Here is a 21,461-nt window from a genome sequence, read left to right as displayed (position 1 = left end):
GAACTACAGAAGAAATTGTTTTACAGACTGGCAAATAGTAAACGCTGAGATAAAAGTCAGCAGGCTACATTTTTTTTGTTTGTTTGTTACCCTTTTTGAGGTTTCTCCCCTGTATATTGGCCTCTATTCATTAAAATCCTTTCAAGGCTGTTTTTCTATTTTCTTTTTTACTTTCTTTTTTCAACCACAGAATAAGCATGTGCCCACACGTTCAGGACCTGGGAGGATGGGGGTGTGGGAGGGGGGGTGGGGGCTCACGTAGCCTTCTCCTCATACAGTTTGGGGTTTCTTGTTTCTTGGCCAGTGTTGCTTGCTCCTGCTTGTTCTTGGCCCAGCCTGAAGTTCAGTGCCAGGGAGAACTGAAATACGGACTTCACAGCTGGTTCCATGGAGATGCTGAGACATTTGGTGCTTCTGAGCTCAGAACAGAGCCACATGCATCCAGGTGCCCAAGCCTGACACCCTCAACCTAGCTTCTTCATCAGTCCTGTTGATTTCCCCTCCCACATTCCTAGGATCTAACGGGGGTCCTCAAACTTTTTAAAAAGGGGGCCAGTTCACTGTCCCTCAGACGGTTGGAGGGCCGGACTATAGTTAAAAAAAAACAAACTATGAACAAATTCCTATGCGCACTGCGGGCCTGGGACGAGTTGGCTGCTAAGCAGGACAGGCAGCGGATAAATGTCCTCAGCGGGCCACATGTGGCCTGCGGGCCGTAGTTTGAGGACCCCTGATCTAAACACTTCTCTCTCTTCTTCACCTTTTTAGTCCAGGCCCTTTCTCCTAGAACTGATCAAAAAGCTTCTGAACTGAGCTTTCAGGACTCACAGGGCCCCAATTAGCACCTTCCACAGGGCCGAGTGCTATTTTCAGAACAATGTATATCTTGCCTCTTTTATCATTATTGCCACTTTTTAAAGAAACCTTTCCACCTCCTCCCTGATAGGCTAGTCTGTCTCTACATTTTTCTTCCCATCTATATGTATTTTATTTTTCTTTCTTGGTTCCCATCTGAATCATACTTTTATTTAAAAGTTTATTTTATTTTTTCCATCACTGTTTATCCACTCTATGCTCTTTCACCTTCTCCTCCCCTTGCCCCCGCTGCCATCACCACACTGTTGTTCGTGTCCATGAGTTCTCTAGTTCTCTTTCTTTTTTTTGCTCAAACCCTCCAGCCCCTCCCCAACACCCAAAAGTACTTTTATTTTATAACTTCTCATACAGCCCAACTGGTGTGCTCAGTGGTTGAGCATCCATCTGTGAACCAGGAGGTCACGGTTGGATTCCCAGTTAGGGTCCTTGCCTGGGTTGCAGGCTTGATCCCTAGTAGGAGGCATGCAGGAAGCAGTGGATCAATGATACTTTCTCATTATTGATGTTTCCATCTTTCTCTCCCTCTTCCTTCCTCTCTGAAATAAATAAAACTATATTTTAAAAATTAGATGCTTAAAACAAACAAACAAACAAAAATCCTCATGTAAGATTGACCTTCCCAAAGCATCTAATACTAATAAAGAAAGAATACGCAAATTGACCATAACTCCACGACAAAGATGGTGGCGCCCACAGCCAATAAGGAGGGAAAATGCAAATTGACATGACAAGGCGAGAGGTGGAAGGCGGCTCCGCTCCTGCTGGAGTGAAGGCGGCGGCCAGAGCAAAAGCTCAGGTCCTGGGTGCTGGAGGAAAGCCAGTGCCAGCAGCCAGGGAAAGGAAGGCCTATTCTTGCACTAATATTCGTGCATCGGGCCTCTAGTTAAAGAAAAAAGAAGAAGAAGAAAGAAGAAATCTTAGTCCAAAGGAGTTGATTATTTAGGGAAATTCATCCAAATTAATCATGGGTTTACTTTCTTTATTTTTACTTTAGAACATTCGGATGATGAGACATGGATTGTGGAGGTGCCTTGTATAGATTCAGGAGGAGGATGGGAGCTAAAGGTCAAAACAGGTGCTGCCCCTTAGCCTGTTGGTCCTAAAGAGCTATTAAAGGTAGAGGTATTGACTTTGATAAATAGGGTGAGACCAACCACGATTCTGTGACATGAGCCTCTTTACCAGGCCTCATTCTTCTGTGGTGGGAGGAAGATGAAGACAAACTATCTGAACATCCTAGACCAGATCTTAGGGTAAAAAAAGTTTTGGGAAACAGTGGACAAGACAGAGTTCTTCATTGAAAGGCTCCTTAGAGCTTTTAATATGCTCATGAGTATTATGTTGCTCCAGATGAGCCATACACCATAGTAGTACTTTCCAAAATGACAACACAACATATCAACTAACAATTTGTTTCTCAATACTTCTCGAGAAACTAGATTACCGAAGAATAGAAAATATTGCTTTAAATGTGTCTTCCGGCTGCCTCTTCTCTCTCTGTTTTTCTCTTCTCTCCCAACCTCTGCCCTTCCCTCTTGCTGTCCCTTTTCTCCCTTCCTTCCTCCTTCTCTTCCTTTTATCCTTTTATTATCTTTACTGCTTCTTTTGTCTCATCTTGCCCCATTAGGCATGCTCTTTCTCAGACATCTCTCATAGCAATATGTTTATGGATACATCTCCTAGGGCAAAGAAAACTAAGGAGAAAATAAACAAATGGTACTACATCAAAATAAAAAGCTTTTGCACAACAAAAGAAACCATCGACAAAATGAAAAGGGAGCCCACTGTATGAGAGAACATATTTGGCAATGATACATCTGATAAAGGGCTAATATCCAAAATATATAAGGAACTCATACAATTTAACAGAAGGAAGACAAACAATCCAACTAAAAAATGGGCAACGGACCTAAATAGACACTTCTCTAAAGAGGACATACAGATGGCTAAGAGACACATGAAAAAACTCTCAAAGTTACTGATCATCAGAGAGATGCAAATTAAAATGACAATGATGTATCACCTCACATCTGTCAGAATGGCTACCATCAACAAATCAACAAATGACAAGTGCTGGCAAGGATGTGGAGAAAAGGGAACCCTAGTACACTGCTGGTGGTAATGCAGACTGGAGCAGCCATTATAGAAAACAGTATGGTGTTTTCTCAAAAATTAAATATGGAACTACCATTTGACCCAGTGATCTCACTTCTAGGAATATATCCTAAGAGACTTGAAATGCCATTCAGAAAGAATGCATGCACCTCTATGTTCATAGCAGCACAATTTATAATAGCTAAGATCTGGAAATAGCCCAAGTGTCCATCAGTAGTTGAGTGGATAAAAATTCTGTGGTACATTTATACCATGGAATACTATGCAGCAGTAAAAAAGAAGAATCTCTTACTCTTTGAGACAACATGGAGGGACCTGAGAGTATCATGATAAGTGAAGTAAGTCAGTCAGAGAAAGACAAGTATCACATGATCTCACTCATATGTGGAATCTAAGTAACAAAATAAACTGATGAACGTAGTGGATCCAGAGGCACAGAAGCATGGAACAGAGTGCGGAATCTCAGAGAGAAGGTGGAGGAGGATGGGAGGGTGGGAGGTAATCAACCAAAGACCTTGGATGCATATATGCATGGTCCATGGACACAGACAATGGGGCGGTGAGGTCCTGGGGTGGGGGGCGGTGGCGGGCTGGAGGGTGTCTATGGGGGAAAAAAGGAGACATATGTAATACTTTCAACAATAAAGAATTATTTTTTTTAGAAATTCACCTAATGCAACAGTAAAAAACAACAACAAAAATAATAGGCTTTTCATCATTCCCAACAGCTTCCCTGAGATCCTTTGTAACCCATCCCTGACACCAGTTCTCTTCCCAGGCAATCACTGATTGCCTTCTGTCACTGTGGTTTGCATTTTCTAGAATTTTGCATAAATGGAGACATGCCATATGTACCCTTTTTCTGGTCTAGCTTCTTGTATACATCAATTCATTCATGTTGTTTTTTTGTCTCAATTTTTTGGTTCCCTTTTATTTCTGTGTAGTACTCCATTGTGTGGCTACATCACAGAGATGGACACTTGTATTGTTTCTAGATTTTGACTATTACAAATAGAGCGGCTATGAACATCCTTATGCGAGTCTTTTACTCCTCTTGAGTACATACCTAGGAGAGGAATGCTAAGTCATATAGTAGGCACCAACTTAATTTTTTAAGAAACTACCAATGAATTTCCCAAAGTGTTTACCATTTTACATTCTCACCAGCGGTGTATGAAAGCTCCATTTGTCCCCCTTTCTTGTCAGCAGTTGCTATGGCTTGTCTTTTTAATTTTAGTGATTCTATTTGGTGTGTTTATATTTCTTTTTTAAAAATATATTTTATTGATTTTAGAGAGGAAGGGAGAGATAAAGAGAGATAGAAACATCAATGATGAGAGAGAATCATTGATCGACTGCCTCTTGCATGCCCCACACTCGGGATAGAGCCCGCAATCCGGGCATGTTCCTTGACCGGGAATGAAACCATGACCTCCTGGTTCAAAAGTCGACACTCAATCACTGAGCCACTCGGCTGGGCTATATTTCATTTACCTAATTGTTCATTTGTTCATTCATGGCTTCTTTTGTGAAGTTTCTGCTCAAAATTTTTGCTCAGTTAAAAAAATTTGGTTGTCTGCTTATTCTGATACATATCTTTGGCTGATGCATGTGGTATAAATATTTTCTCACCTTCTGTACCTTTTTGTTTTCTTAATAATCTCCTTAAAAGAGTGAAAGTTTTTAATTTTGAAGAAGTCCAAATTATCAGATTTTTCTTTTATGATTTATGCTTATTTGTGTTTTATCTAAGGAATCTTTGTCTACCTACACAAAAATTTTCTCCTTTGTTTACTACTAGAAGTATTAGTGTTGTTTTAAATTTATTTTTATTTATTGATTTGAGAGAGAGAAATGGAGACAGAGAGAGAAAAAAATACACATTGCTTTGTTGTTCCACTCATTTATGCATTCATTGGCTGATTCTTGTATGTGCCCTGACAGGGGATTGAACCCACAACCTTGGTGATCAAGATAATGCTCTAACCAACTGAGCTACTTGGCCAGTGCCTTAGGTTTTACATTTAAGTCTATGATCTATTTGAGTTAATTTTTGTGTGGGGTGTAAGGTAAGTATTCATTTTTTTTTTTCATGGAGAGATCTAGTTGTTCAAGCATCATTTTTTTTTTTCAAAACCAATTAATGTTTATAGATGTGGGCAAGTGATACAAGGTATATTAAAATACTTTACCTATAAATCTCAGTAGGATACCTGAGTGAAAGAGCAGTCTAAACATTAAAAATAATTTACGTGGTTATAAATCTTTTTTCATCAAATACAGTTTATTTAAAAATTTTTTATGTCTATTCCAGAACGAATGGAACGATTTCCTTTGATTCTAAAACCACAAGAATATCAGCATTCATATTATAGCAGAAATCATCCTTTCCATTACTTAAAAGTACAGGCTTTCTGGTGAAGAGAAGCCTTGTTCCAGATATTTGGGTTTGATAATGTTAACAGATCCCAGATTTTTCTTCAAATGCAAATACACTGTGAAGTGACACAAGATAAAAATATACACAACTTGATTTTCCTAAAAAATCCAGATCTATGGTATCGATAAAATGACTCTGTATTAGGAGTGCCAAGATAAGCCTGTATTTAATTTTTTGATAAGGAGAGAAATATGAAAAAGAAAACCCAGTGGCTATGAAAACACAGATCTAAAAAATTTAATGATTTAAAATAGCTTCTACATACACAATAACAAAGAGAGTAATACAGATTGAACATTTTGGTTTTACAAACATGAAATGTCACCACTTAGAACAAATCTGTCATCTCCTAAGAAATACACATTTACAATGAAATCTACAAGGACACACTTTTATACTTTTCAAGTGTTGTCGATTTTCAGCAATCCCCTTCCTCCCTACACATTACTTATCATATAACAATACAACTTTTAATCCTATTTTGGCAGAGCAGAACTTTGAGAAGTACAATAGCGGTTGTTTTGAAAAGCGCCTACTATGATAAGTTTCACTGATACTGAGATCACACATTCTTCTCTTTAAATCTTGTCCGGTTCCAATGATTTGGTTGTTTAAAACAAGCAAGCTTAATTCTATTAAAGCATATATTGTAAATAAAAATGTTTTCAAATAGGCTGGAATAAAACCATTAAATAAGAACTGGACTGAAAGACCATAGATAGTGTACTTCTTTCTTATTTTATATTTTTATTGATTTTAGAGAGAGGGGAAGAGAGAGAAACATCAATGAGAACCATTGATCGGCTGCCTTCTGCACCTCCCCGCTCTCCACCTCCCCGCCACTGGGGATCCAGCAGGCAATACAGGCATGTGCCCTGATCAGAAATTGAACCGGTGACCTCTCAGTGCATGGGTTGATACTCAACCAAACTGAGCCACACTAGCCAGGGTGATAGCATGCTTCTTGACTTGGTAATATGTGAGTGCATTTTCTCACCAGGCAGGAAGTATTTTATTTGCCCTATGATGAATCAGATGGCTTGTGGTGTGTCTGTGCTGTGCCAACACCAGCAGGTGCAAGGGGACAGACTATGTAATGGATGCTGTGCTGAGTGGTGGGCTGTGTATGCAGGATTGTTGTCCAGAGAGTTGTAAAGATTAAATGGGCTCAGTATAGCTACTCTGTCATGTCTGCCTATGCATGGTTTACGGAGGGTAGAATATCAAGCAATAAATTCTCTTAATGTGGCCTAGTGGCTCTAAAATTCTGGTGACCAAGGAACTGGCCGGCTTCTCTCAGGTAATGGAGGGGTAGTAGCACCTAAGTGAATGCTAAGAGTCAGAAAGGCCTCTACTTACACCTGCAGACAGAATCATCCTTCTTTTTGTGGATGATTAGAGCCTGATGTGTCTTTATAAACTCCTGCTGCAAATAATATGGTTTTTGCAAATCTGAAAACATCATCTGGAAAATCTCATGGAAAAATCACTCATAAGTACAGACCATTAAATAGTCCCAGGAAACACACTCTCTCCTTTTATCGTGATGTCCTCACAGTGTTGAAACAACCCAATCCTAACTGGGACTTGGCTTCTTACCACACGTGTCTCTTCCCTCTCCAGCTCCCAGAATATAAGAACTTAGATCACTTTCTGAAACTTTTTCAACCAGAAGTGAGACCGTTTGTACTAATGTGTCCAAGATAGTCAATTTTGGAAGGCGCTTCAAAAGAAGGATAAGTTATATCATGCCTTGTTATTTAGGAGGTGAGCATTTGCAAATAAACTATCCTTCCCAGACATGGAAGTGATAGGCCCAAAATAAATTGCTAGTATATGTAGGTATATTACAACCAGCTGGTATGTTTTCTAAAAAAAAAAAAAAAAAAAAAAAAAAAAAATGCAGCATTAGGAGGTGCTTGCTAAGGTGCTTAATTCATGTTTTTGAATGGAATGTATCAGACAAACATCTACAAACGAACATGAATACACAGGCACACACACGCACGTGGACAAGTTTCTGTACAGTTTATGTTCTGGATACTTCCATGTGTACACAAGAACCACACACACACCAAGTTCCCTCTCTAGATCCCTGAAGTTCTGAATGTTGTCTAACCCATAAAATGTTAAAATATTTCATTTCCATATAAAATATATACAAAAATAGATATCATTTACAAAAACCAGATAATATTTCCAGTTTTCCTTAGTAACCCACTCAGTCCCCCTGTCCTCCTTTTCTTCTCAGAACGTTGCCATCTCCAGCAAAGAGCGCTTGAACTGCAGTGTGTTCCTGGACAAGTCTGTCACTTGGTGCACCATTTCCTGCAAGGCCGTAGTGCTGGGGTAGTGGAGGGCGGCCTTCTTAGTCGCCAAAACTATAGTCTTGAGCTGTTCGCAGAGCTGGTTGCTGGAGTTCATCACTTTGTTGCGAATGTCCTGGGCAGCAACCTGCCTTGTCAGTGTGTCTCCAATGAACACCAGTTTGTGCGCGCTCAGAATGACAAACTTGCTGTGTGCCACGAAGATCCGCGGGGGCTGGGCAGAGCTGACGCAGCTGAAGAGAGCGTCAATGGCATTGAGAAGGGAAATGTAATGGGTCTCACACTGGTCATAGTAGAAGCAAAGCAACTGCCTATCCTGAGCGCCCACGCTGCTGTTTATGGTGGGGAGGCTCTGAGAGGGCTTCCACTTTGACATGTCGTTTTCCACGGGCTTTGTAATTTCTTGTTCCAACAACTGGAACTGACTTAACTGCAAGGAAGACAAAAGCAGATTTCATTGAGGGTAAGGCAGTATGCTGTAATGGAAACTAATCAGGGCTTGGTGTTAAAAGACAGAGGTTTTAATCCCAGGTGCTTATTAGATGTGAAGCCTTGGTCAAGTCGCCTTGCTTTCCTAAAGTGTAAAATGTAGAAGTTGAGAAAGGTGATCCCTAAGAAATCCACCAGCTCTGACTTTCTAAGATTGGATGATTGGCTTCCTCTGCCCTTAGACTGAAGACTGCACAAGGTTTAAACCCAGCTCTGTTACCTATACCTTTATGAAAGTTAAGTGAGTTAATATTTACAAAGTGTTTAGAACGATGTTTGGTATAGTATAGCCTCTATGTAAATGTTTATAAATGTTGAGTGGTGCAGGGAAAGCAAATGTAGGGATCTCTTGATCAAGTAAATTGCTGACAGGAAAGCCTTGACTCTGTCCTTCAAGATGCTTAGACAAATGACAATCCCTGACCCATTGCTTGGTACAAATGACAGCCCATGACCCATTTCTCAGTACAACCCTGACCCATTGCTAAGATAAATGAAACTCCATGACCCACTCTTACTCTTTCTGTCCAGATTTATATATGCCACTAGAGGCCTGGTGCACGGATTTGTGCACATTGAAAGGAAATTAATTAGAAGGTGGTCAGGAGGGTGGGACAGGGCGAGATGGGCCAGACACAACCCGGAGCCAACCTCCCGTGGTCCCTCCCTGGCCGGCCACACCTGGGGTGGTGCTGGAGCTCGAAGGGCATCTGCAGAGTAAGTGGGGTCCCTTGGCCTGGCCTGCGGGGATTGGGCCGAAACTGGCAGTCTGACATCCCCCGAAGGGTCCCAGAGTGCATGAGGACACTCTGCAAAGTTGCTGTCACTTGGCAGCTCCTGCATTTAGTGTCTGCCCCCTGGTGGTCAGTGTGCATCATACCTACTGGCCAGTGGGCTGGTCGGTCAGTCACTTAGCCTTTTATATATATAGATTATCCAGTGCTACAGGAAAGACTAATGCACATAATTATTTTTGTACTATGGAAAAGAACATCTCTAAGAAAATCTGAATGTTAATTGTGCATCATTTAACAGTTCCACAGAGCTGTTGAAAGAAAACAACAGCCACAGAGTCAGACTCAACAAGTGTTAGCTTTCTTCCTTCTCTTATTACAACCCCCAGATGGTGTATTATTTAAATTGCAATAATAATAACTTCCAGCTATCTCACCAACTCTCAAGAGAGACTGTCTTTTGCAGGTAAGGACTATCTGTAACCTGAGCTTAGGACTCAGTCAATTTTCACCCTGAGGTAGAGCAGGGATAACCTCGCCCAGCTCCTTCCCGAGAAATGCACAGTGAGCTTTACTTTTCTATAGAATCTGTTTTCTTCTTAGAAATTACTATGGTTTCAATAAGTTACCTAAAGCCCTGCAGTCTTACTTGGCCTAATGCCAAAACGAACATAAACAGAGATAGGGTGCTGCTTCAGGATACTGAATTTATGCTTTCAAAAATATGTCTATAAATACATCATCTAGTTAGATAGAGGGCTGAGGGATTTCTCATTTTATAGAAAAGTAACTGAAGTTCAGAGGGCTTAAATGACTTGTCTAAGGGCACACGGCTGGTTAGTCAGAAAGGAAGGAATAGAACTCTGGTTTCCTGAGTGCAATTGCCATTTCATGTCTCTACATGCCGTTCTTTTTAATAAAAAAAAGGACTTATAAACCCTCAATTGGTTCCTCTTTATTTTTATGCCCTTGCACTAGCAATACCCATAATTATCTGCCCCACTCAAGCTCTACTTTTGAATGACTCTGTCTTGCCCAAAGTCCTTAGTAAATGGACTTGGGTATATTTTGAAAATGTTGGATCCTGCCCTCCTACCCTTTGATTTGACCAAGAGCAGCCAACCCAGAGGCTTGTGTTGTAGGGGAGAGATAGGTAGGTAGGGAAATAGATAGATAGACAGACAGACAGATTAATCAGACTAATCAGATTCTTTTTTAGGAATTTGATGAACCACAGCAGGAGTCGACTATCAGGTAAGATGAAAAGCCATCTATAGAAGGGGAAACTATAAGAAAATAGGGAAGAAGGAAGCAAATTTAAAGAGAAGCAAAGGAAGTACAAGAAGGAGAAAGAATTTACACTCCCAGTTTTCATTGGACTTGGGTATATATCTTCATTTTCTGTTCCAGAATTTCCCTGACTAGAGAACCTTTTTGCCTGGGCTAGCTTGAGTGGGTCTTGTTCATTGAGATCAACAGCCTTAACCCAAACAGTCCTAATATGTTAGATGTACAGGCTTAGCCTGGAAAAATTGTTGTTTGGATGTAATCCAGGTATACCAGCTGGATTACTAAGAGCATAAACCTTCTCTTTGTTCTTATACCCTATTATATGCCTTGGGGCTTATTTATACTAAAGTGTGCTGGAAGGATCAAAATCCTGATCTTTTGAAGTTACACCTTTCTTATTAAGCAGGAAATCTTTTCAATACCAAGTGGTTTTTGTCCTGATTGAACTTACCTGATGATGTTCCAGCTGCATCTTGTTCTGTTTGATGATATTTTCTTTTTCCAGCAGCTCTTTCTGTTGCCTTTCAAACTCCTCTTTACCCTATTATTTTTCAACATAAAGAAAACATTACATCACCACTATGATTCACTTATGCTAACAATTTCATTGACAAATGCGTAGGTACTGTTTCATTTTCCACTGCCTTGGTAATTTCCCACATGCCCATTTAGACTCCATGAATCCTAGACAGGGATGATGTGCTTCTCAGCCAGACCTTCACAGTAACTGTGTTAAGTTATGGCTACATGTAGGGTACCACCTTCTCTGTTCCACTTTACCATTTTCAGAGAGCTATTCAAGATCCCCTTCAAGTCTCCTTATCCAGTACTATTTCTTAAGTTTCTTTTCTAATAGATTATACTTGAACCCATTAACCTCCTAACCCAGGTTTAAATGTGGTCACATTGCACTTCTAATTTCTGTGAATCATCTACAACTCTACACCATAATAATATTTCTCAATATGCAGAATTGGACAACCAGCCCTTTCCATAGCACTAGGTGTGGCTCAGTGTTTCCTTCCCCAGTATCCTGCACTCAAGGGAATTGTAGCTAAACACTATAGTTCTCAGGGTAATCTTTGGCTCTTAGTCAAATGAAAAGAATGGCAGAGTAAGATAGTAAGCTAAATTCTAAATAATGGATCTTGGTAGAATGTTTTAATTTCCCAAAGTGAAAGGGCAAGTTATCAAGACCCCAGGTCAACTTGGTGGAATTTCCACCTGTAGGAGGCAGACTGTGACTGCCCAATTTCCCATATACAGGTTAAGTTCTAGAATCTAGATCAACTCGAAAATGCCCAGTGGTCTTCAAGGTAAGTCTGAGATGAGATTAAGTTTTCTGTAAGTAATCACACACACACACACACACACACACACACACACACACACACACAGTAGATATGATGGAACCTTAGAAATTCTCTAGTGCAGAGGCTTTCAATTATGTTTTTTCTAAACAGTTAAACTCCCTGCCCACATTTTAAAAAATAAAATATCATGTTGAACTATATCATAAAAGGCAAATAGAAGTGGTGCTGGTATGATTCTCCAAGGGCCCACTCTCCTACCTAGGAGTCTCTTCCATCAGTAGGATCAAATACAACCTTGTGCTTCAAATGAGGACAATAAGACCCAGGGAGGTTACATAAGTTGGTCATACAATTAGTGTCAGAGGAAGGTCTCAAGCCAAGGACTCTAGACTATCAGGCCAGTGTTCTTCCCTATGTACATTGCCTCCAATTAGTGAACCGTTTGGATTAACATTAATCATGTTCTCTCCTCTGGTAGTCCAGCCTGCCAGCTTCACAGGCCTTACTTCTGGGCTCCCCGAATGTGACTATAGGTGGTTTAGGAGTCTGGTTGCTTTACCTGTAGGTGGACATAGTCATAATCATCCATCCAACTCCTTTCAGAGCCATCACTGCTGCTACAGTCAGCTACAGGCTGATCCTTGCTCAGGTGTGGAGGCAATGCCTTGTTGAGGGTCTGGGCCTTGTGGTCTCCAGGATGCAGCAGCTGCATCTGGGATCCAGCATGGGGGTACTCAGTGGAGTTCATGATGCTCTCAGGCCCATTCTTCACATGGGAGCTGCCGGGGCCTGGTCTAAAGAGGGCTTCTGCATTGGTGTTGATTGTTGTGGTGAGCTGCTTGGCATCATCAGGCACCGATTTTGCCACCATCACAAAGCGGTCCAGATCATCACACTTGTTTTGGGGCTTGTTGACCACCAGGATATTCAGGGACCAGCTGCATTCATTTAAGTCATGGCTGGTTTGGCTCAGAATCTGGTGGGAGTCTTCCACTCTTTGCAGCTCCCGCTTCATTTTGTTATAGAGGATGAGTTCCGGGAGGCAGGAAGCATTTGCTACAGCGCCCTTGGCAAAATGCAGGTAGTCCCTCAAGAACAACTCCACCTTGTCCACTGCAGTGCGTATCTCATTGATGTGTCGTTCCATGTATCCGTAGCACCTCCAGTCCGTGGTCGTGACCAGTGCCATTAGGCTGGAGACGCCCATCTCCAGGGACTGCTGGAGCCGATGGAGTCTCTCAATGGCTGTGTCTGGATCCAGTAAGAGCCTTTTGTCCTGAGATGGGGAGGCTGACAGTGAAGATTCCTTTGAGGTGGTGGAAGACGTGGACATGTTACTTCTGGTGCTGCCTGTACTGGAGAAAGATAATCGGTTGATTCCATCTACCACATCCTGAGAGCTTTTGGCATCAGCTGGGTTGTGCAGAGGGACATCGTAAACACCATCTCTTTCTTCAGGGTTTGCTTTCTCACTGGTTTCTGCTGGTGGTTCCAGAAACTGTACCCCTCGAGGGACATCATACGCATCATTCTGAGTGCCCCCTGACGGTCCCAGCTGTGAGGGTGGGTGTTTCAGGGAAATGCTTGGGTGTCTTTGTGCTACCAGTTCAGCAGCTCCTGTAGCATCACAGTTATATTTCATTTGAAGGTCATTCCCCACCAGTTTGGTACTGGTCGGGGGGATGTCATATACGCCCTCAGGTCTGACATCTGGCCTTCCAGCTTGTCTCATTGGAGGGGGGAAATCATACTCTTTTTCCCTGAGCCCTGCTTCATCTCGGCAAGCAGAGGGTGGAATGGCATATACCTGAAAAGTAAGTAGGACCTGAAGTTAGTATTTGTTGAGTTGGCTCATGTGAACATGGGGAAACAACTGCACATTAAAATGAAGGCCTGGCCCTGGCCAGTGTTTCTCAGTGGTTAGAATGTCAGCCCATGCACCAAAGGGTCCAGGTTTGGTTCCTGGTCAAGGGCAAGTACCTGGATTGCAGGTTTGATCCTGACCCTGGTTGGGGCATGTGCGGGAGACAACCAATCAATGTTTCTCTCTCTCTCTCTCTCTCTCTCTCTCTCTCTCTCTCTCTCTCTCTCTCTCTCTCCTCCTTCCCCTCCCCGCAAACCCTCCCTTCCAGTCTCTCTAAAAATGAATGGAAAACATATCCTTGGGTGAAGATTAACAACAACAACAACAAAAGAAGAAGGCCTGGATTCTCAGTCCTGTTTACTGCCTCCTCTTCTTCCACTCCCACCCACTAATGAGAGGTATTTCCAAGGCCCCACTCTGCTCCCACTTCCTTCGTCCTTCCCCTGGCCCCAGTGCTGCCTGTTATGTGTGCTCTGCTGGCTGAGTTGCTCTCTCTGGGTCCCAGCCTTGGAGGATTCAGGCTGAGAGGCAGAGTATGCATGAATACACTGCACTAGGTGTCAGAAGACCTCAGGTCTCTCCCTGGGTCTACCAGCTGTGTGATACTTCATAAGTCACTTGGGTGTTCTGAGACACACGTCCCTCATCTGTAAAATAAGGATAACTGTACTTCCTGTGTAGGCCTCCTCATGAGGGTAGCAGAGTGAATCAAATTCATTAACACTTATACATGGACAGAGTGTGCTGTGACACCTTATATACATATGAGATATATTAGTTGCTTGCCAAACTGAATGAATGATTTTACCTTCTTATTGACTCTCCTTATTGACTACCCTGTTTTTAGTGGGGGAGGGAGGGGGTCTAAATGTGGAATCCATAGGGTTATCTTTAATTATTGCCTTTCCTACCTCACTTTCTCCTTCCCTCCCATCCCTTCACTCTCTCACAGAGATTAATTTTTCTTTTGGTTTGTCCTTCCTGCTTCATTCCAGTAAATAAACACACACACTTTTTTTGCTCTCTGTAGGAGCTCACTTACCCCTTTAGTAGGAGGGATGTCATAGACCCCTTGAGGTTTCATCTCTCCCACTGGAACTGAAAACACCTGGCCTTTCACCGATGATGGAGGGATATCATATACCTGAAAATAAATACCTGAGTTTAGGGATGTCTTATACTTGTCATTTTTTATGCTTAATTAAGCTTTGAACTATGGATTTATTTACCAGCTTATGTACATCCTTCCTCTTTTACAGCATTCTATATAACATGGAGTTGGTGAAAAAAATTTTTAATTTATTTTTTTACTTAGATAGAATGTAAAAATGATCATAAGTGGAATATCTACACTGTCTGTACTTTAAACTGTAGTTAATATTACATACTTCCTGAAATAAAATGATAAGCAACAAAAGCTTTGACAGATAAAACCCTAGGATTTCCTGATAAAGCAAATCCAGAAAATATAATTTAATAATGTTGGCTACAAGGGCTCCTGAATAGACAAATTAAGCTTCATATGAAATGTACATAATTTGTAATTTTCCTTTCCCATGTAGTGCTGAAGGAATGCAACCCAAAGTGCTCCTGTCCCATGGGGACCATGGGCCTGGTACGTACCCCTTGAGTGGAATGGGAAGGAGGGATATCGTAGATGTCCTTTTGGTATCTAGATGGGTACTCGTACACATAGCCATGGCCTGTCCTCACGGGGGTTATCACCTGTGGGCAAGAAGACACAGAAGTATAAAATTCCAAGCCCGAGTCCTAAGTGAATCTCCTAGTCTCCTCATCGGACACTCTTCCTTCATTGCTCCCATCAAAAGGAAGGAAGGAAGGAAGGGAGGAAGGAAGGAAGGAAGGCCCCAAAGAAAAAGAAAGGAGAGAAAAGGAAGGAGACAAGAGGACATGAGGCCAGTAAACTTTAATTCCTCTTGAATCCCCATGAAGAACAAGTCCCTGAAATATCTCTATCCCCCTTCCCCATGGTAACAAAATCATCTCTAAGCTGGTCAAATAAAGACTCAATTCCCAAAATGTGCTTGAAGGGAGAACCACTTTTAAGTTACGAATACCCTAGATCAGTGGTCGGCAAACTGTGGCTCACAAGCCACATGCGGCTCGCAAGCTGTAGTTTGCCGCTCTGTAGACTAATGAGTTTGCTGACCACTGGGATAGGGGCTTAATCACAAGGAACAACAGCCTGTAATTATTGGAACTGAGAGTCTAGGTCATTGGTCGGCAAACTCATTAGTCAACAGAGCGGCAAACCACGGCTCGCGAGCCACAGTTTGCCAACCACTGCCCTAGATTATTGCTTTGGAGCCTCAAAAGCAGGGCATAGTGAAAAAAAAAATTAAGGCTCTGAAACTATTTGTAAAATGAATAATGCAAATTGAGTTCAGCCACTTAAAATTCCTCTCATGCCTTCCCCAGGACGCCTCTTCATCTGCCATTATTATGATTATAACAAAAATTCCACAGGTCACTAGAGTACTTTCATGAAACCAATGCTCACACAGTGCTGCCTTTAGAAGCCTCCAGTAGCTTTCAATCTAATGTGGGAAACAAATTAAATACTGAGTCAGGGAGTCCTAGGAACAGAGCATGGGTCTCTAATGATTTTCCCATTTCCACCAGGGAAGCAAACATCGCAGACAGTATCCAAGTCCAAGGGCCGGCAGAAGTCAAATCCACTCATCACAAACCCGGCACCTGGAGCCAATGTCAATCACATCAATTGCACCCAACAGGCTTGTGTTTTCATATCTACACTAGTGATCTGGTGCACGAAATTCGTGCACATTAAAAGGGGATTAATTAGAGGAAATAATTTAATATTGCGATTTGCCCTTTCTCTATAATAGAAGTGTCAGAGATGAAAGAAAATTAGTAAAATGTATATGAAAACCTTCCTCCTGTCAGAGTCTGGGGCACACCACAGGACCCAGAGTTAAGTCCCCACCCACCCACATGTGCCTCAAAATCGCATGAGACCCAGACCCGGCCAGCCCCCCCCCACCCCATTGGGCTAGATCCAGACCTGGCCAGTCCCACCCTTGTCAAGCCCTGCCAGGCAGGGGGCATAGTCTGAGGTCCCCCAGCCCAGACCGGGGTGGGGGGCATGCCTTGAGGTCCTCTGTCAAGCCCCACCAGGTGGGGGACATGATCTGAGATCCCCTGTCAAGCCCCGCTGGGTGGGGGACGCAGCCTCAGGTCCCCCACCAAGCCCCGCTGGGCAGGGTCATGGCCTAAGTTCCCCCAACCCAGCACTGGGGGTGCACCTTGAGGTCCCCCATCAAGCCCCGCTGGGTTGGGGGCAAGGCCTGAGGTCCCGTCAAGCCCAGCTGGGCCGGGGGGGGGGGGGGGGCGGGTGCGGTCTGAGGTCCCCAAGCCTGGTGCCAGGGTGGGGGGTGCGACCTGAAGTCCCCTGTCAAGCCCCACCTGTCAAGTCCCCTGTCAAACCACATGGGGGTGGGGGAGCGCATAGCCTCAGGTCCCTGCTGATTGCTCGTTAAGGCTTGTTATGGGAACTTGGCCTCAGCTGTGGGTACAGCCATCTTTGTGACAATTAGCATATGGTCAATTAGCATATTCCCTCTTTATTAGATAGGATACTTCATTGTGTCCTAAGCACGGATAGAGAAATTATTTGAACTTAAACTCATTTTGAAATGTATTTAATTATCCAAAGGCTTCTAAATTGCCAGGGTCTTATTTCTGCCTAACCCCTGCCCCTGAATGACTAACAGCGCCCACCTCGGTATTGCCCATGGAATTTTTGAGAACAGATCTTGCAAATTAGGAGGAGTTGATGGTTCCCTAAGAGATTGTCATCTTTTATCCTCTCTCTAATATGAAAACTCTGGCGTCAGGCTGCCTACAAACGATGTGAAAAATGCTCATGTCTGTCTTGTGCTGGAAAAGATGGAACTCAGCCAAATGTACCAATGCTCTTCTCCCCAGCGGCTCTAAAAGGCCCCAGTTCAGTTTGGTTTTAAATCCCTGATGCTTGAGGCTGATTGCTTCTTGCAATGAAGGTAAAAGAGATTAGAATGCAGTCACCACTCCATCAAATCTCTCTACTGTCTTCAGTTTAAAAAAAGAATCTGTTGCTTTAAGGTTTGTTGGCACAGAGCATACAGAACCATTGTATGGAGTAGCCACTGTGTTGTGCAGTCCTTTTGAAAGCAGGATACCCTTTGCTCAAGAAAAACACACTGTTCCTAATGCCCTCTTATATATATATTTCACTATTGTCGAGGAGAGAAATAAAGTATCTTCTCTTTGTCTTTCTCATCAGCTCCTCTATTTATAGCTCTCTATTTTGGCTTTATAGTAGCACACGCTCACAACACAGCCTTTGTTCATTCTAAAAGTTTCTAATAGTAGATTCTATCCAAGGTTGCCAAGTTAGCAATACTGCTAATAGAAAACCAAGGCTGGTTATGCTGAACAGCTTCATCTTTAGTTTAAGAAGGGAGGGGGGTGGGCGGTGTTGGGATCTGAAAATAACCCTTGGTGAAATGTAAACACAGGGCATGACCTCAGGAAGGTGGAGCATGGACAAGGCTTTTCCTTGCCTTTGTGGAGCTTCCCTGGCAAAGCATTAATGCTTCCCAGTATTTAACATCTCACTTCCTGACAAATGTCACGGAATCCCAACTTGCTCTCTCTTTCTCATTTAGAGGATGCCTGTGGTCATCTGTTTTTTTGAAAAACTTTGTATTCCAAACCAGTCATTTTCCTTGTTTATGCATTAAAAGAAACAGATGGTGCAAACCACAGGGGAATAAAGCCAACAAAATACAACCTCTCTGTTTCCAGCATTCCCGATGTTACCATCTAATTCACATTGGTCCACAAATGGCTTTTACATGGGACCAGCATTTGCATCTGGTCAGACACATCCAGGGAGTACAGCAATGCACTCTGACGCCTGAAAGAACGTGGGGCTGGAAATGGACTTTTGGACGCTTTCCTTCCCTGCCCATCACTTGGGTTGCTTTCCTGCCAATTAATTGTGTGTTCTCTCCTCAAGGGAAAGTGCTGACTGTTCTGTACCTTACAAAGTATCCAGTTTTGTGGTCCATCAGGCCTTTTCTTCCTGTGTGACATAGTACACAAAAACCTTTCTACTGTCCCCGAGTTACTGAACCCCAGCCTACGAGGAACACCAACGTCTAGCAAAAGTGACACAGGTTTTGGAAGAATTCTCCTGAGCCGTTGCCAGCAAGGTACTGGTGGAACTGCCACACAAAGGGCATTTTAAGCTAACTTTTTCAATGAAATACAGTTATGTTTTCATTCCCTTACCCCCTCCCCGCCCCGTTCGTTTTTCTTTTCTGCATTCCTTTCCTGCTATGTATTTATTTATAGTTACAAGCGCTTAGACTTAGAAATGACCAAACTGACCTCCTAGTTCATTAGTGTTGCCACCAAGGGGCTAAGTTGTGGGATTCCTGGGCTCTATGACTGACGCTGCTGCAACTGCTTTCCTGATCACCCTGGAAGAGGATTGGCATTTTCCAAGGGTGGGTTTCCTGTCCTGGTGAGGAATCTGACCTTCCTCAGATGTCAGTACCATTCTTGTCAGCTAACGAAGGAGTCTGAAGGTGGACACTGAGGAGAGCTATGAGGCAGAGAAGAAGGGCTGACCATAGACATTCAGAACAGGGAGAGTCTGTTTAATAAATCTCCAACCTCCCTGGCAGGGCAGGATTAACAGTTCAGAGACTGGGTTGTGTCAGCTTTCTCACTAATCAGCTTGCCTAAAAACAAGCAACCAGGCAGGCCCCACACTTTGATGTGTTTGATTTACACAATTTTGGGCCTCAGATCCTGGGCAGCATGAGCTGTTTTTAGAGATGCTTTAAATACTTCCACATCTCCTAATTTTGAGAGCTGTGCATGCTGAAAATTTAAAGAGGAGTCTATCTTTGGGGTAGCAGCCAGATCTAGGGAACCCTGAAAACTAACCCATTTGGGAATCAGTGAGCTGGAATAGAGGCCCTTGGGGTCTGTCATTCATCTCCACATTTGGTTCAGCTGAGCTTGCACCTGGCCTGCTGCTTAGACACCTGTGGGGTTGAGCAGATAGTGTGAAGGAAGAAGCAAGCGAAGGTTCTGTGTAGGGGAGACAGACGTGACACCTACTGAAAAGAGGCAGCTATTCTTCAGTTCCAGTCAACTGCCATCCTAAAAAAATACTGCTTGTGTTCCCAGATCTTTCAAGTTCCAGAAGAAACTAGAAATCTGGATTTTTAGGTGAAATCTGATTTTAGAAATTGGCTCAAATATTTTAAACAGCACCTTGGCCAAACTAAGCATACCTCTGTCCCCCTGGCTGCCAGTCTTTGCCTTCCTTGGTGTGTTTCCGCCCTTCTCCTTCAGTACCTTGAGAGCCACTGAGGGCAGCTCTTCACTGAATCCATGCCTTGGAAAGACTCTGCTTTTAATATACATCCTGCCTTCACACCTCTGTGCCTTTACTCATGCTGTGTTTTTGTCCAAGATGCTCTTCTTCCTATTCTCAGATTCAAATTTCATGCAATTTTCAAGGTCAGGTAGGGTGTCTCTCTCCCATGAAGCCTTTCCCAGACAGATACAATAAGTATCTCCGTCTGGCACTCCAGGAGCATGTCATCCATACATATCTGATGGTACTTATCACTTGTGGTTTGACTGTTTCAGTACCTCACCTCAGCATTGTGGAGACAGAGATCATTCTTCTTCATTTTTTAAAAAAAGGTTTTTTTAAAATTGATTTTTAGAGAGAGTGGAAGGGAGAGGGAAAGAGAAACATCAGTGAGAGTGGAACATAGACTGGCTACCTCTTACATGGGCCCTACCAAGGATCAAGCCCGCAACTCGGGCATCTGTACTGACTGAGAACAGAACCAGCAACACCCAGGTGCTGGGGACTGTGCCCAAGCAACCACTAAGCAACACCAGCCAGGACATTTTTATTTAATTTATTGATTTTTTAGAGAAAGACAGAGGGGAAAATGGGAGAGAGAGAAACATCGATTTGTTGTTCCACTTAGTTATGTAGTCATTGGTCGATTCTTATATGTGCCCTGACTAGGGATTGAGCCACAACCTTGATATATCAGGATGACGCTCTAACCAGCCAGGGCCTCTTCTTCATTTGTATATAAACAGCAGGGCTCTGCACTGTGTCTTGAATATAGCAGATCTTAAATAATGTATTGACTGAACGTATTAACAAACTAAGGAAAAACTCAAGGCTTTTCTTAGCAAGATGATATGGATCTAGAGAGGATACTAAACAAGGTCTGCCTGTATAGGATAAGACTGGTTTCCAGATAAGTTAACCTTTGGGTTGAATGGGATCCAAGGGACAAAGGGGTAGAACTGTGTCTTATCAGCCAGGCATGGTAGCTTCGGGCAAGTGAGGGAGTAGAGTGACTGTTAGATAAAGCTGAGAAATCAGAACCCATGGGAAAGTGATCACCTGCACTGCATTTGGTGCAAACCACTTGGGCCACTAGATGGTTTCTTTTTCCCAAATCTAGAGCCTGCATGTGACACAAACACCTGTGTTCCTTTCAGCCACAAGCCAGAAACATATGGGGGAGCTGTGCAAAAAAGAAATAAAAACAAACTCTGCTTTTTACCTTAATATCAGAAGGAAAATACAATAGAAAGGAACAGGGGTCAAGCTTTCTCTAGTTGTGAGAATATGCGACAGGCCTGTGTCATGGGAAACTGTGTAGGAGGGGCCATGGCCACATTGGGCCTTTAGCTCATCAAAAGGATTAGGTCTGATGAGGGACTGATTGAGAACATCAGCTGGACTCAGACAGAGCTGGATCTAAACCCTGTTTCTACCACTTACTAGCTATGAGAACATGACCAAGGTATTTGTTCATTCTAAGCTGTTTCCTCAATAGTAAAATGATAATAAAATACTTATAGAATATTATGAGCATTAAATGAGATCAAGTCCATAAAGTACTCAGCATAGAGTAAACCCTTAAGCCTGAG

General features: G+C 42.8%; 1 protein-coding gene across 3 annotated transcripts in view; it reads right to left on the bottom strand.

Annotated features, from left to right (window-relative positions):
- Nucleotides 1-5,658: 5,658 nt before the first annotated feature.
- NEDD9 (neural precursor cell expressed, developmentally down-regulated 9) overlaps nucleotides 5,659-21,461 on the bottom strand; it is a 44,581-nt gene continuing 28,778 nt past the window's right edge. For all 3 annotated transcript variants that reach the window (XM_080654216.1, XM_080654217.1, XM_080654218.1), the window contains exons 3-7: nucleotides 15,072-15,173; nucleotides 14,491-14,592; nucleotides 12,144-13,391; nucleotides 10,723-10,812; nucleotides 5,659-8,188 (exon numbers count right to left, since the gene is read on the bottom strand). In XM_080654216.1, coding sequence (XP_080510342.1) covers nucleotides 7,679-8,188; nucleotides 10,723-10,812; nucleotides 12,144-13,391; nucleotides 14,491-14,592; nucleotides 15,072-15,173 — 2,052 coding nt within the window. In that variant the 3' untranslated portion in view covers nucleotides 5,659-7,678. The remainder of the gene's footprint in view (nucleotides 8,189-10,722; nucleotides 10,813-12,143; nucleotides 13,392-14,490; nucleotides 14,593-15,071; nucleotides 15,174-21,461) is intronic.

The sequence above is a fragment of the Plecotus auritus genome (genome assembly GCF_963455305.1).
Source record: "Plecotus auritus genome assembly, chromosome: 2".
Taxonomy (NCBI): Eukaryota; Metazoa; Chordata; class Mammalia; order Chiroptera; family Vespertilionidae; genus Plecotus; species Plecotus auritus.
The sequence above is the reverse complement of the archived record's forward strand: the minus strand, read 5'-3'. Positions and strand labels throughout refer to the sequence as shown.